Consider the following 15,778-nt stretch of genomic DNA (forward strand, 5'->3'; position numbering starts at 1 on the left):
TGATCTTATACACATTTGTATACATTTGAAATCAATGTGATTTTAGCTTAATGGGTTTATTCTAAGCATAACTAAGCCTATCAAGAGTGCTTAATTGTCTTTAGTGTTATTAGTGGAACTGTATTCAAGATATTGTATATCATTACTGTAGAAAGTAAGGGAGATGACCTTGATGAAGATATGCAGGAACTTAGGCAAAAGAGGCTGAAACGTTTTTGAACTCCAGAACAACGAGGTAACATTCAGAAGTGGCTCAGGCAGACACCTCCCTGATTCACTGAACTATATGGAGGAGGAGGAGGAGGAGGAGGAGGAGGTACAGCTCAATCAGGCTTGCAAGGTTCTGTTATTACAGCCAATCATTATAAAAGCAGTTTTAGCCTTCCTGTGGAGTCAATTTCCTAGTCTGTTCTACCTAGTGGGGCTGACATCACTGATCCTGTTTTTCACTCAGTCAAAATTCTTACCTTGTTTTCTTTTTATTGTAAAGTCTTTAATTTACAGAAGGAACTCCCAAATCTGGCTTCAGATCCATTAGAGAGGTGTGTAACTGTCTTCATTTGTTTCTACTAGAGAAGAAACCAAGTTTATAGTTCATGGACTCAACTTCCCAAGCCTCTTGGAAGCCCTGTGGAATTAGTGCCACCCTCTCTACCACAATCTCTCTACCACACCCTCTCCACAATCTCAGATCAGCACACACCCCTCCATATCTATGGAGTCTGGTCCCTGTAGTCCAGCTACTGGGGGAGCAACTGTTTGCTATTGCTTGTGCCATTGCAATACTTCTGTTCTTCTTGCGAGGTGGATAAGTGAGGACAGCTGCCACCACTGAATTGTCCCATCCCTATCCATTTACATACCACAATCTAGCCAATTTCACATCATCACCTCTTGCTTGCTGTGGCCTTCTCTGTCCCCCCCAAAAGAAAAGACAAGTACCCCTTCAGCCTGCAAAAGATGGCCTATTCTTGGAGCAACCTGTGTAGTAATGAGCAGTGGCTATTGTATATATTATATTATATATTATATTATATTATATTATATTATATTATATTATATTATATTATATTATATTATTAGATAGATAGATAGATAGATAGATAGATAGATAGATAGATAGATAGATAGATAATCTTGAGAGAGGGTTTTTACTCTTTTTGCCACCACACATACCCCATTATCTCTGTAATAACCACATTAGTATTTAAATGGCATTGCAAGCTTTGCACATGCTCGGTCTGATCTTGTGGATTCTCATTCATCCACAGAGATTGCAGTTTAAATACAGCGTTTTGAGAGCTGATGCTGTACTACCAGCAGACCCCTTCTTAAGCAAAGGAGTAAAAATGCTTGAAACTATAATGCATTAGGCTATTTGCAAGACTTCTTTTTAATTGGATCTGTTAGCCGTGGAGGATAAGGTTCCCATTTTTGTCTTTATTAGGAAGGCAGATTTAAATCAAGGAAGGAGACAGGCGACAGCAATTGCTAGACATGCGTTGTTTACTAACAAAATCTGGCTCTAGGGATTTCAAAGGCTAGGGGAAAACATGCAATCAGTCATGGATTTTAGCACTTCGTCAGTGTTTGATCGTCAGAAAGGTAAGATAGTTGTTTTTCATGCTAGGATTCATTCATGAATACATGCCTCCTATCCTGTAGTTGTATTTCATGAACACAGTACAGAAAACTCTACGTTGCATGGGGGAAATCTGGGGTAGCATGAATTTCAAGTCAGATCGTCCAATTTGGTTTTCTGGACTTGTTGATTTTTAAAGCAGGTTCTTTCTGCAGTTTGTTTTAAAAGCAGCTATTTAAGTCTACCACATAAATTGTTAATTGAAACATATGTATTATTCAGGGGGGACCTGCCTGTGCCTGACATTTGTTCTCATCTTTGATCTATGCTTTTCTGTGTCATTCAAAGCCTGTTTCCCATGTTTTGTCATAAGTAATCAATTGTGTTTCCTGATCCACCTAAATGATTATGGAACTACAAAATGAAAGTAATAGAAAAATTTGGGGCTGAAGACATTATTTTCTTCGAAGAATTATTTAAAGTGGCCATTTGGGTATGTTTGTATTAAAATACATAATTAAGATTCTTAAAATAAGCATACATACCTTTTTTTCTGAAACAATTAACATGGATGTAGTAACAATCTCTCAGGAGTGGGAGGTGATTTTTTTTCCCCAATTTTCTGCTTAAGGTCTTTATAATTGTCTACAGTAAATGTTCAATTCTATTTCTTTTTTAACTTTTCATATGACTTCTTATACTAATCAAAGGATTAGATTTCTACTATGAAAATTTTTGGTGCTACTGCTTCTAGACTCTATTAATTTAGTTGGTGATATGCGCCCTCAGGGATCCTCCAGTTCCAAGGTTACTCCACTTAATTCAGTCAAAAGGGCAATTTCATGCAAGGTTTTGGACTTGTCATGGCATGGCTAAGAGTGAAGAGCATGTTGTTCATCCATCGTCATCAATGAAGACCTCGACACCATGTTTTGTTTTGTTTTTAATTTTTATCACGTTAAGACTAGACATGGTGTGACCGAAGATGACTGATCAGGCCAATTCAGACACAAAATGTTCTCACCTATGTTAGACAGACATGTGTAAGCACTGCAGTTGTTGCACTAGTGGTGGTCTTATGCAGCTCACACTTATGTTGTGCTTCAGCAGTGCGCCTTACTTCATAAGCTTGACAGCCCTTGTGGATGAGACCATGCCAGGTAGGACAGTTTTGCGTCAGCATTTCCCAGGTGGTCATGTCTATATCAAGCGACTTCGGGGAGGCCTTAAGGTGTCTTTGAAACATTTCTTCTGCCCTCCATATGATCAGCTTTCAGCAGAGAGTTCCCCAAAAAGGAGTTGCTTGGTATGTGCTCGTCTGCCATATGAGTGACATGATCTGCCCACCAGGTCTGTGCTCTCATCAGCAATGTGTGGACTGAGGGTAGACATGCTCTAGATAAAACTTCAGTGTCTGGTACTTGTCTCACCATCTGATGCCTAATATCCTGTGAAGACAAGTCATGTGGAAATGGTTCAGCAGTCTTGCATGCCTTCGATACACAGTCCACGCTTCACAGGCATACAGAAGAATAGTAAGTACTATGGCTCTGTAGATCTTCAGTCTTGTTACTGAACTGATTCCTCGACATTCCCACACAGTGGAGCATAATCTACCGAAAGCAGAACTCATCTTTGTTATTCTGCAGTTAACTTCTGCATCAATAGCCACTGCTTGGGCGAGGGTACTGCCAAGGTAATTAAACTAGTCCACTGCCTGTAGTTTCTAACAGTGATTTTGGATTCTGTGCATGGTGCATGAGCAACAAGCTGGTGCATGACTTCAGTCTTTTGGATGTTGAGTCCAAAGTTGCCACAAGCTGTGGAGAATTCCTGACTGATATGCATCTCTGGTTCTGAGCCAGCATTCAAAGCACAGTCATCAGCAAAGAGGAAGTCTCTCAGAACAGTTTCCTTCACTTGGGTGAGAGCTTGAAGTCTCTCAGGTTGAAGAGCTTCACATCCACTCTGTATTTGAGGTTGATATCAGCATTACTATCCCGGAAGGCATCACTCAACATGGCAGTAAACATCATGCTGAACAGTGTGGGTGCAAGCACACAACCCTGTCTGACGTCTTTAGTAACTGGAAATGCCTTAGAGGATTCTCCGCACCCTGGCCATCATGCCATCACGGAACTGGCGTACCATCTGAATGAATTTGGCAAGGCAGCCAAACTTCGACATGATCCTCCATAGGCCTTGTCAGCTAGCAAGCAGGTTCTTTCTGCAGTCTGTTTTAAAAGCAGCTATTTAAGTCTACCACATAAATTGTTAATTGAAACGTGTATTATTCGGGTGGGGGGGGGCGACACCTGTCTGTGCCTGACATTTGTTCTCATCTTTGATCTATGGTTTTCTGTCCCATTCAAAGCCTGCTTCCCATGTTTTGTCATAAGTAATCAATTGTGTTTCCTGATCCAAATAAATGATTATAAAACTACAAAATAAAAGTAATAGAAAAATTTGGGGCTGAAGACATTATTTCTTTGAAAAAAATTTTTAAAGCAGCTATTTGGGTATGTTTGTATTAAAATAAGATTCTTAAAATAAGCATACATACCTTTTTTTCTGGAACAATTAACATGGATGTAGTAATAATCTCTCAGGAGTGGGAGGTGATTTTTTTTTTTTCAATTTTCTGTTTAAGGTCTTTATAATTGTCTATAGTAAATGCTCAATTCTATTTCTTTTTTAACTTTTCATATGACTTCTTATACTAATCAAAGGATTAGATTTATACTGTGAAGTAACATTACAGACTGACATTGCTCTAACTATCTTTATAATTCCCCCTTCTCCCTGCCATTTCAACATTTCTTGTTTTTATTATTTTATCTATATTCTTGTTTTTGGTGCTACTGCTTGTAGACTCTATTAATTTAGTTGCTGATATGCACCCTCAGGAATCCTCCAATTCCAAGTCTTCTCCATTTAATTTGGTCAAAAGGGCAATTTCATCAAGGTTTTGGACTTCTCATGGCTAAGAGTAAAGAACAAGTGTGCATATGAATCACTGGATCACACCAAGGTAATTACATAGACTACAATGTTAGCAGACTAGGACCTTGTCTCCAGATACAGCCAGTCACACACTAAAAGGAAATTGACAAACTTGATAAAGATTTCTCTGTTCCCAGTTTCAGAAAGGGAAGTGTCCCCATTCTTAGCAAAGACGACCATATGCAGTGTGTGTACCCAATGCACTCACTGAGTAATTAAAAGCAGCTTCTATATAATTGAAAAGCAGAGAAGAGTTCTTGGACCAGTGATGTAATTAGCAAGTGGCCCTCCACTTTTGATTTTATCAATTAAACAAACTCTCATTTTATAAATTCCCCAACTATTCAACAAAAACTTCATATAACAGAATTGGACACATGGATTAACATTTGTAAATGTTATTGTTGTTTTCTTTAAACACAAATCTCCTCTCTTGAGTATTCAAAGAGAAAGGCAAGTTAGAGAAGCCAATCTTTTGCACGGCCCACCGTCCTGCTGTACCTCATTGACTTCAATGTTTCCTTCACTGCACCCAGTTTTATGCTGGTGTTTTTTTCATGGCTCACCAATACCTGCGTATTACATGCAGTGAAGCCAGTGTAAAGCCAATGTATACAAAATAACAATATGTGGTGGCCATGCAGTTTGCATGAATTTTTTTACTGCACCCAAACTTCACTCCTATTTTATTTTATTATTTGATTTTTCTATGGCTTTTATACCACTTACTTCCTGAGGCTCTCAGTGGCTTATATCCACCAAGAATCATAAGGTTTAAAACATAAACATTGATATTGCTCAAGCAAGACATTCTCATGGTCCACTCAGACGGAGTAGGCTAATCCTCAACATCACCAAACGCTCTCCTGAAGCTCCATGTTTGATGTTATATGAATAATGGAATGACAGCGATGGGGGTATGAATAGCAATTAAGAACTTATACATCTGATTTCCATACATTCATATTAAGGGCCCCACACATCCAAAACATGTAAGACTATACAATCCAGATTCCTGACCACTGAACAAGCAGTTATACACATGGTGAGGGGGTTTTCTGAATCTTATTATGCACGAGAGCAGCAAGAACAGATTGAGCATTGAGAAAGCCATTGCCATAGCACCCTCATCGAGAGCCTGGTAGACTTACCAGCAGAGTGGCAGAGAAAAGTAACAATGATGCTTTGAACAATGTGCCAACAGGTTAGAACTATGATCTATATTTTTCTTGGAGAATAATTCCAAGTCATTGTGGAAAATATGTCAGACCCTTGGGAAAGTGAGAGGCCTAAAGCTGTCACCCACAGTGGATCTCTTCAGGTCACTCTAATCTTGTGTAGGTGTCCAAGAATGCTAAATGTGGATTCTGATTGAGTGATGTCATCCTTAATTAATCCTGCTCCCCTTTCCCTATAACGCCACAAAGGAGATATTTTTCACAGGGAATACATCTTGTGCAAAACAGCCCTTGATCTCAGAGTTTTACCTATGGTTCTGCTAGCCTTCATATCTATTTCTAAAAGGCCAGTAACTAACGTTAATAAACGATAATGGTGTCTTTGTATCCTCCTCCCCCCCTCTTTTTTTAAAGACAGATTTAACTCATTCCTCCTGTTAGGTTTAGACATTAGCTTTCTGCAAGCACCCCCTTTTTCTTTTGGACTGTTACACTGGCCAGAATTGTGTTATGGGAAGACAGGAAAACAGGAAAGCAGGAAATAGATGCATGGCCATCCTGGGGGGAGTATTATGCATGAATAGTTTTGCTTGTTCTGGTTTCCTTCTCCCTCATTAAAGAATATGTTTTTATTATTGTATTTTAATAATTATTTCTAGAGAGAATCAATCCATCTGGTACTAAGCGCTGACACTGACTTCATGGCACTAAAACAATCAGTCATTATCATTTCATTGTAAACTTCACTAAAATTAAAATTAAAAACTGTATTAGAAATTATTTTGAACTGCATTAATTAAAATAAAGAATAAACAAACTCCACTATCAGCAGCAGTGAGTTTTAATACATTCTTGTATAATTCCATCATTTCTGCACATGGAATAAATTGCTGCTAGTTGCCTAAAGGTCCAGAGTGAAGCATAGCTGGATACTTGTGTGCAAACATGCCCCTATTGCCTGATTAATGAAAGCTCCTGTCCAGTTAATTGAAGTGATAGGAGATAATTGCAATATGCTCACGATGCTGAAAATGTGTATGAAAACATGGCCTAAGAAATAGGTTGACTCCGTGGCCCACTTTAAAGAAAAACAATATATTGAAGTATCCTCTGAAGAGACATCCAGTTGAAGCCTGGTTTAAAGAAAGTAAAGTATCCAGCCATAGAAAAAGCAGAGACTATGACATAACATTCATTTGCATGGAATCTTTCTAGCTGCAGATGGGCTTATGTTCCGTGTCACAGGCATCTGCATTGTTAAAGTGGCTGAAGAACGTAGCCTCAGAACCTGGTGTTGGGTATCTCCTGTTCCACTCTATGACCATGGTCTGTGCTATGCCAAGAGGTTCCATCTCATTGCCTATGTTTTTAACGCATACAGAAACACAGTGGGAGAAGCCAACATACATAACATGCTCCCTGCAATCATAACTGTAAATTGCAATCACATAATATCCCAAGTACATAAAACATCAATGTGCATGGAGCCCTGCACAAGCAAGACATCCTTTGCAGATGGCTTCCTGAAAATGCACATTCAGTGAATATTGCCAATTGTGTAGTCCCGTTCCTTCCTCTTCCATGAGTTTATCTTTCAAGTGGAAAAGAGATAATCACATAGTACACTCTAAATATGAATATTGTTCAAAGACCACAGTACATAGGACTGGTTTTTCTCTAAAGTGAAACATTAGTTGCTAGGTTACCTTTTGATTTAATAGCAAAGAAGGCAGACCTGCCACTTTGTTCTAAAAGGAATTATCCTAAAATCTCAGAGTTCAGCAATCTTGTTGTCGATTTCCCCTATGCAGATGCTATAGAATTTGAGGATATCTCAGAGGTAAAAATCACAGGAGGAACAAACTATTGTTTGCTATCCTCCCAACTCTCTAAGCTTCTTCTTTTGCACAGGCCAGTAAAACAGCTCAAGAAGAGAACAGACACAAAGACTTAATGGAAAAAAAACCTGCTTAACCAACCAACATGTGGATGAAGATGAGATTTCTCTGAAAGAATCAAACAGGCAGAACCTGAAATATTTCTGTTTGTGGAAAAGCAGGAGACTCCAGAATGGTTCAGACTTTATTACAGCCTAGGGTGCTGAAATCCAAGTTTGAAGATCTCTGGAGTCAAATGATCATGGATTCTCCTTCCTTGTTCTTCTCACTACTGTTGGTATAGCTTCCTTCTGATCTTGGCACCTATACTACATGACCTAAATATGGGACAGAAAGGGATTCCTAAATGAAGAGGCACCTTAGCTTCATCTATAGTAGATGATTCACTGCACTTGCATGGCAGCCTTGATAGGAAATGGAACAACAGTTACCGGAATGCTACTTTGAAAGTTGATGCTTTATTGTGAAATACACTTGTATGGTTTTTTTTTTTTTCTTTAGTAATCAATAGTTATGTAAACATCTTAAATTTGAAAGGAAAACATTGTTGTTTCACTATTAAACATGGTTATTTCCTTCTTTCCAAGACAGGATTCTTCATTCTAATGTAAACTTTCATTTTCATAGGCGATTCAGCAGAAGAAATTGACCTAACTCTGGTGTATCAAGCAGCAGCTAATGGGGATATTAATACTTTAACTACTGTCATCCGTGAAGATCCTTCAATATTAGAATGCTGTGATAGTGAGGGTAAGGTAGCTGCAAATTGTAGCTAATTCCTATGATGTTATTCTTTTTAACACCACTTTTGATATTCTGTTACTGAAGAAAAGTTATTTTTTTTATTATGAGAGTCTTTTCTTTATTCACAGCATCATTGCACAATCATTTACTATATTTCCTGTCCAGCAAATGTGTTGTCAGTACAATAGATCTGAAATAATAAGTGACTGCACACTGCAATTAGGCTGAAATAACAAGGATATATCAGGATCATACTGATCCTGAAGACAAGCGAAAGACAGTATGTTAGACAGGTTGAGTCTGCTTAGTGGCAATAGGTATCTCCAGTTTTATCAGGGCCCATTATAAACTTTCTCAACTCCTCTGTGGGGGGAAAAAAACAAGGGTTTGATAATGGCTTGCACTTAGACATGCATATCTTCTCTTTAGCATCACAACCACAGGTTGTTGTTCTCTCAAATTGGGCTAGAGAAAAGGATTGGCCCCAAATCACCCAGCAAGCTCCATAACTGAGTACAGAGAACTTAGATCTCTCTGGTCCCATTCAAACACTCTAACTACTAACGTACAATGGCTCCCACTCTTGAAAAAGTATAGGAGTAGGTATGTGTTCCTTCAGAACCCTTAGGAACTGTAGTGCAGGAACTTAAATTCTTCTGTGTTTTGCATCACAACTGGCTGCTGACATGTAGAGTATCTGCACCTGTGGTAGCATGGTAGCAACGATAGCAGTGACACCTGTCAAACTGTGATACGTGACATCAGGAACTCCACTCCTGATTAGTCTAATGATATTAATGGACAGTATGCATTATTGTCCAAAGCAGGAATTGCAGCAGCAGAAATAGTCATAAGAAATGCTGGGAAGCATCTAGTTTGGACCAGCTGCTTCCAGAAAGTGAATACGAAAATGCTTTTCAGTGCCCAAAGCCAATGGGGTAGAAATTGGCAATGAGCATATTAAAAAACAGGGCCAGACGGCATTTGCAATTCTTTATTTTATGTCTAAATATTTAATGATATTTAATTTCAATAATTCCAAATGACACATTTGAAATTATATGTAATTTCATTGAACGTTGTGGGCACAGTGGGCAAAGTGGTGATATACAATTTCATGCAAGTTAGTGGAGCCAAGATTTCCAGAGTGTTTGAGGCATTTGGGGTTGAAGAACTGAGGTGTTCAGGTACATTAAGCCTGAGTTCACATCTCCTTTTAACATGGTCTGTTTTGTGGGGCAGAAAATAACCAGTTTGAAGGTCATATACAACTGAGTCACAGCTTGCTGAAAAACACTAATCAGTTAAGATGCCAAAGGAGTAAGGAGGAAAAGACACATCTCAGAGTTTTGTGGCAAGCCAAACGTCACACTTTTCAACAGATGAAGCAACTCTCCAGTAAGGAGAAATATACAATATATCTGGGCCTTATTGATGTAAAAATAATTAGGAAGAAAAAGGAGAAATTAGAAGATCTTCTGCCTCTTTTCTCATACCACAATTTGAGGTCATTCAAGAAAACAGAAAGTAGGAAACTGATTGAAGCTCCATCTGTTTTTTATGTGCATCATACACACAACACACATTAAAAACAGTTTTGATTGCATCAACACGGCTACCATCTTAAGTTTTTTTTTTAACCATGCTCTGTAGATACCCCTGAGTACTTCTGAGCTTCTGGGTCACATTTTGGAATTGCCTGGCATGCACAGGGCATATGTGATACACAAAAGAAAACTGAAGTTAAAAAAAGAAAGAAAAACAATTTTAGTACTTCCCCATATCTGAGACAGATCAAAAATCTAAGCACCAGAATAAGTAATTCCTCATGCCCACAAACGCTACTGTGTAAGATTTGTCAGCATTTTTAAAAGCCTTGCCTGAAGGGGAAAAAAGCAATTAGAACAGCATAAATAAACATAACTATGCCTCACATTTCAAAGTTTTGCTGTTGATTTATTCTGTTCACTTTCTATACAGTTTTTAGTCAGCAATCCTTACAGGCAAAGATTAGCATATTAATAGGCAAAAGATAAGAAGGAATATGTTATTTAGGACAAAGGGATGGTTTATGAGATTCTAGAGGGGAAAAAATAATGGCAAATAGCACGACAGATTGAATAGCCTGGTATAGTGGCTGTTGGTGTTGTCCAGTATCTCTGTGTTTTCAAATAGGATTTTGTGTCCAGTGTGCTTGAGAGCATGTTCAGCTACTGCAGATTTTTCTGGTTGCTGTAGTCTGCAGTGTCTTTCATGTTCTTTTATCCTGGTCTGGATGCTGCGTTTTGTGGTCCCGATGTATACTTGCCCGCAGCTGCATGGTATGCAGTATACTCCTGTGGCGATGAGGGGATCCCTTTTGTCTTTTGCTGATTTTAGCACTTGTTGTATTTTTCTGGTGGATCTGAAGATTGTTTGGAAATTGTGTTTTTCCATCAGTTTTCCCATGTGGTCTGTGATCCCTTTGATGTAGGGCAGAAATACTTTGTTGGTGGGTGGCTGTTTTTCTTCTTCAGTCTCAAGCACACTGGACACAAAATCCTATTTGAAAACACAGAGATACTGGACAACACCAACAGCCACTATACCAGGCTATACCGGGAAGCCACTGAGATTCACAAACACCAGCACAGCTTCAATAAAAAAGAGGAGAGTCTAAAAATCAACAAAACCTGGCTACCAATCCTGAAAAATACAGCCTGCAAAAGGTCAACGAACTCAGCTCAACCACCAGGATGTGTGAGCAGCTCACACAATGAACATACTAATCACCCCCAGCAGCCACTTGTTAACAACTCAATGGAAGAAAAAACCCTGCCTAATCCCCGGGAAGATACACACGTATTCTGACACCAAAACAAGCAGCCACTCGTTAACCCAAACCCCACACCCCGCTAACTCCTCCACCACACACCTCCAATCCCCCCCCTCAGATCTCTATAAATACCCACAAAAGGGTCACCTCATCCTGGGCACAGAGAAAACTGCTCCTGTCTGTGCTCCTGCTCTCTGAAGATGCCGGTCACAGATGCTGGCGAAACATTAGGAAACAAAACTTCCAGAACACGGCCACAAAGCCCGGAAGACTCACACCAGCCATTTAACAGTTCATTCATTTGATATGTATCCCATCTTTCCTTTGGATTCAACATGGCATATGTGGAACTTCGTTCTCCAATTAAACCCTCACAACAGCCCTATGAAATAGGTTAGGCTGACTATAGTGACTGGTACCAAGTCACCCCATGAATTTCTGTGGGTGAATGTGGAAATGTGGAGTTGAAACTGGGTGTCCTTTAATCTCTACCCTGCAGTTGGAATAGACTGAAAAACTGCAAGGGAGATTTGGAAACAGCATTGTAATAAAATAATCCAGATAATAACTGAGGTTGGGGTTTCTGGATGTGTAACAAGCCTTTCATCAATATAAATTCCCTTTAAAAGAAGTGCTTGATATATCACTACTGTATTTTTTGAACTAAAAAATGGTTTCCTGTTTGTATCTTTTTTTCCCTTTCCAAGGCTGTACCCCCTTGATGCATGCCATTTCAGGACGCCAACTTGATACAGTGAAATTGCTGCTAAAGATGGGAGCCAATATTAATACTCAAGATGCCCGTGGGCGCACTAGTTTATCTCTGGCAACCTATCTGGTACAGAATTTCCTTTTCTTACACATTGTTTTGGGGAAGTGTTGAGCTGAAATAGAGAAATGAACATTCTTTATTAGAGCCAGTAGTTAGGCCTAACAAAAGAAGTTACTGATTAAATAAGACATAGAAAATCATATTAAATTTTACTCAAGTTTTTTTTAAAATATAAACCACATAATCTTTTGAAGTAAAACATTCATTTTGACCAATAAAGACAACTCTGTATTTAGAGAGAGAGAGAGAGAGAGAAATATGTTTGAAAATTTCTCAGGATATGTATAATGTGCTATTTTAGTGATGGAGCTACACTGGAGGTATATTCCAATTCATTTCTTTCTCTTGGGTTGGGTGTGGAAATAATTCAGTTAATTTCTACCAGTATTGTATTGTGAACAGCACTGACTACCTAGAGGCTATAATGTCAAAAACTATCCCCCCCCCCACCAATCTTCCACTGCCTCAATGCTATCCTTCTGTGGGACAGTTAAATAAATCTACATGGAAAGAAAAGGGCAAAACCTCCCCCAGCTCATGTGCATTGCCGTACTCTGTAGCTCTGACCAGTAAGATTGTATAGGATTTTTTTTAATCCTACAGTAAAAACAACAATGAAGAAAATTTGAGAAGGATCAGCCAGCCAGCCAGCCAGCCAGCCAGCCACAATGGTATTTAGGGTATCAGCTAGGATGACAATTACCCAGTAAACAGGATATAGCCTTGGTTTGTGGGGTTACCTAGCACTGGATAATGCATTAGTTGCTTGCCATGTGTGGCACCACATAAATGTGCCCACTAATTTGGGGAAGAAGGATGGAAATTCAATGCAGAATCTTTATTTAGCCCCCAAGATTTTCAGAGTAAATGAAATTTTGTTCTATTTTCAGGGATGGCTTGAGGGTTGTGTTAGCCTGCTAAGAAATGGAGCCAGACAGAACATCCCAGATAAAAATGGAAGATTACCCCTACACGCTGCCACTGCTGACCCCAATGTCAGGTATCCTTCTTGAAACTACTCAGAGATAATTATTGAATAATGTTTCCTTGTAATTTGTAGCTTTTTTATTGTATGAGTAACAACATCTCCCCTAGGCAGTCCATACATTAGAATAGGATTAGAATTCCATTCGATTCTACCCTGTCTGTCTATCTGGGTAGCCTTTGAGAAACATGGGATAAACCTTGGCTGCAGAGTTAACATGACTGGTTTCTAAAAGCAGACTTCTTCACCCCAGAGTCCGCTGGTATGATGTCGGATTTGGAAATGTGATTTCTCCTTTGTCAGCCTAGAATATGGTGGCTCATTAGGCATTGCCCCTGCCAAAGATCAATCAAAATGTTAGTCATTATGCTTTTCTGTTAGTCTTAAGCATCCTGTGCTGTCAGTTAAATACATAAAGAATTGCAGAATTTCACAGCTATCATGTTGCTTAATTTAATAGGGGTTTGGAGCAACAGGCCTCATTTATCCTCCTTTTTCATTCAAAGAAATTTCTGAGGCTGTTAATGAGGGTATGGCCAAGAGACATCCATGTATAACCTCCATTTGTTTCACCTGTTGTTCCAATGTATAGGATTTGCATCTGCAATGTCTGCAACCTGCATCAACATGCTACCTCTGTGCACAAATCACATTTAGTAACAAACCTGGTTCTTACAAACACACAAGAGCAAATACACTTTAAATGCCTTATTTTCCCAGCTAAGGAAACAATGATGTGAGAGAGGATCAAAAAGCACTTACCCTCATTAAATATAAATGCTCTTTTTTCAACGCTGCCTCAGAAGTGATATGTGTTTTTTTATAGAGTAGAGTTCTGTTTTTGAAGGGTGAAGTAATGCAAGTTTAATTTAGAAATAAGCAGCTCTAAAAAAAGGCAGTTTTATATAGCAGCCAAAGGGTACTAAAAAGGGAGTTGAAGTCCACTCATCTTAAAGTTCCTAAGGTTGAGAAACACTGCTTTAAAGTATAGCCATTGTCTCCAATTTTCCACTGATACATATAAATATGTACATCTGTTCCCTTTTGGGGAGTTTTATTTTGTTTTGTTTTTCATTACTTTTTGTTATTGTTGCTGTGGATTTCCTCTTTGGCAGGGGCAATGCCTATGAGCCACCATATTCTAGGCTGACAAAGGAGAAATCACACTTCCAAATCCAACATAATACCAGCGGACTCTGGGGTGAAGAAGTCTGCTTTTAGAAACCAGTCATGTTAACTCTGCAGCCAAGGTTTATCCCATGTTTCTCAAAGGCTACCCAGATAGACAGACAGACAGACAGATAAGACATTAGATTATATAAAGCAGTACTCATAAAGTTTCGACCCAGAGTTCTCAGTTGAGGCACAAATGACCAGTTTTGAATTATTCTACTTTGGACACATTATACAAAAACCTAGCTCTCTAAGGTTTTTGTAACCTAGTCTCTAAGGCTGGGAAAGGTGGAAAGAAAGAGAAGACAATGACTAGCAGCAAGCAGATAGACTCAGTTACAGCAGTGATGGGTGCCCCATTGGAAGACCTGAAGGACCAGGTTAGGGACAGATTGTCATGGAGGAAATCTATCTATGTGGTCACTAAGACTTGGCACTGACTTGATGGCATGTAATCAATCACCCATAAAGTAATCAAAAAGTTGCACAAGTCCTATAATTCAGTGGATTTACTTACACACAAAGCAAAAACCAAAATCAAATTCATTTATAATTCCTATAATTATTTACTGATTTTCTTGAAGCAGGTAAGGAGTAACAGTGTTAGCCAGAGATAAGAACTTGGTGCCTTAAAGATCTTTTGGACTTGAACTCCCTTCAGTTCCAGCCAGCATGATTAAGAGCAAAAGATGTAGAAGTTACAAACCAATACGTTCCCTTTGCCTGGTATTATTTGTTTTATTCTGTGCAATTTATAACTTGAATTAGGTGTGTACATTATATGGTACATACATATACATCAAATGTTGAGAGCTATGCGCAAAAATAAGTATTCTGAGGAAACATTTTTGTGTGATTGATGAACTGATGAAAATTACATGTGCAGCGACACATGACATTTAATTCACCGTTTCCATCCACATCTCTGAAATTATCTTATTGTCAACCATTTTGTTAATTTCCTGACATCTTCATTTTTCTTTCCACATCAGTTGAACGGTACACTTTGAAGTTTTCAAGACAACCACGACAGCACTATTATTAAATAAAATGTCCATAGAAAATAGACTGGTGATATTTAGAAAAGAAATAGTAATTTGCTTTAACAGCAGAACACCAAGATCCCTGCAAAATAAAATTTCTATAATCCCCATGGTAACAGGTAAACCTCTGGTCAGAACGGAAGTATGCCAGCTGCTCATCTCTTTTTCCATCAACCCAAGTCAACAAAATTAGTTCTTCTGAATATGATCACTCCCTTACCGGAAAGTATTGCTGAAGTGCTTCTGTTCTTCAACCTATATATTTGTTTTTCTCTTTATCTCTGCTCATCCTGGCTATTACAAGTAGAAATAGGAAATCTGACTGCAGACTGGAATAACAAGGGCAGTACGGCAGTGATACGGGTGATCATGAGGTTGATAGTAATCATAATACCAATAATAATTTTTAAAAATCAGCCCTAAGACAGCCCAGACTAAATGCCAGAAAAGCTGCCCCCTGGCAACTGTATAAATTCTGCAGTTGAAGTAAATATATTTGTTTATATTTACTCTGTAATGTTTATT

The 15,778-nt window shown here is 38.7% G+C and overlaps 1 protein-coding gene across 1 annotated transcript in view; it reads left to right on the forward strand.

Moving 5' to 3' along the window:
* The first annotated feature begins 1,562 nt into the window (after nt 1-1,562).
* Nucleotides 1,563-15,778, forward strand: part of ANKRD55 (ankyrin repeat domain 55) — a 41,936-nt gene continuing 27,720 nt past the window's right edge. The window contains exons 1-4 of the mRNA XM_007441056.2: nt 1,563-1,605; nt 8,289-8,411; nt 11,928-12,058; nt 12,943-13,052. Of these exons, the coding sequence (XP_007441118.2) occupies nt 1,566-1,605; nt 8,289-8,411; nt 11,928-12,058; nt 12,943-13,052 (404 nt within the window). The 5' untranslated portion in view covers nt 1,563-1,565. The remainder of the gene's footprint in view (nt 1,606-8,288; nt 8,412-11,927; nt 12,059-12,942; nt 13,053-15,778) is intronic.

Source organism: Python bivittatus, unplaced genomic scaffold (genome assembly GCF_059951505.1).
Source record: "Python bivittatus isolate LINGU-HERP-01145 unplaced genomic scaffold, Pbiv_v1 ctg000570_np1212, whole genome shotgun sequence".
Taxonomy (NCBI): domain Eukaryota; kingdom Metazoa; phylum Chordata; class Lepidosauria; order Squamata; family Pythonidae; genus Python; species Python bivittatus.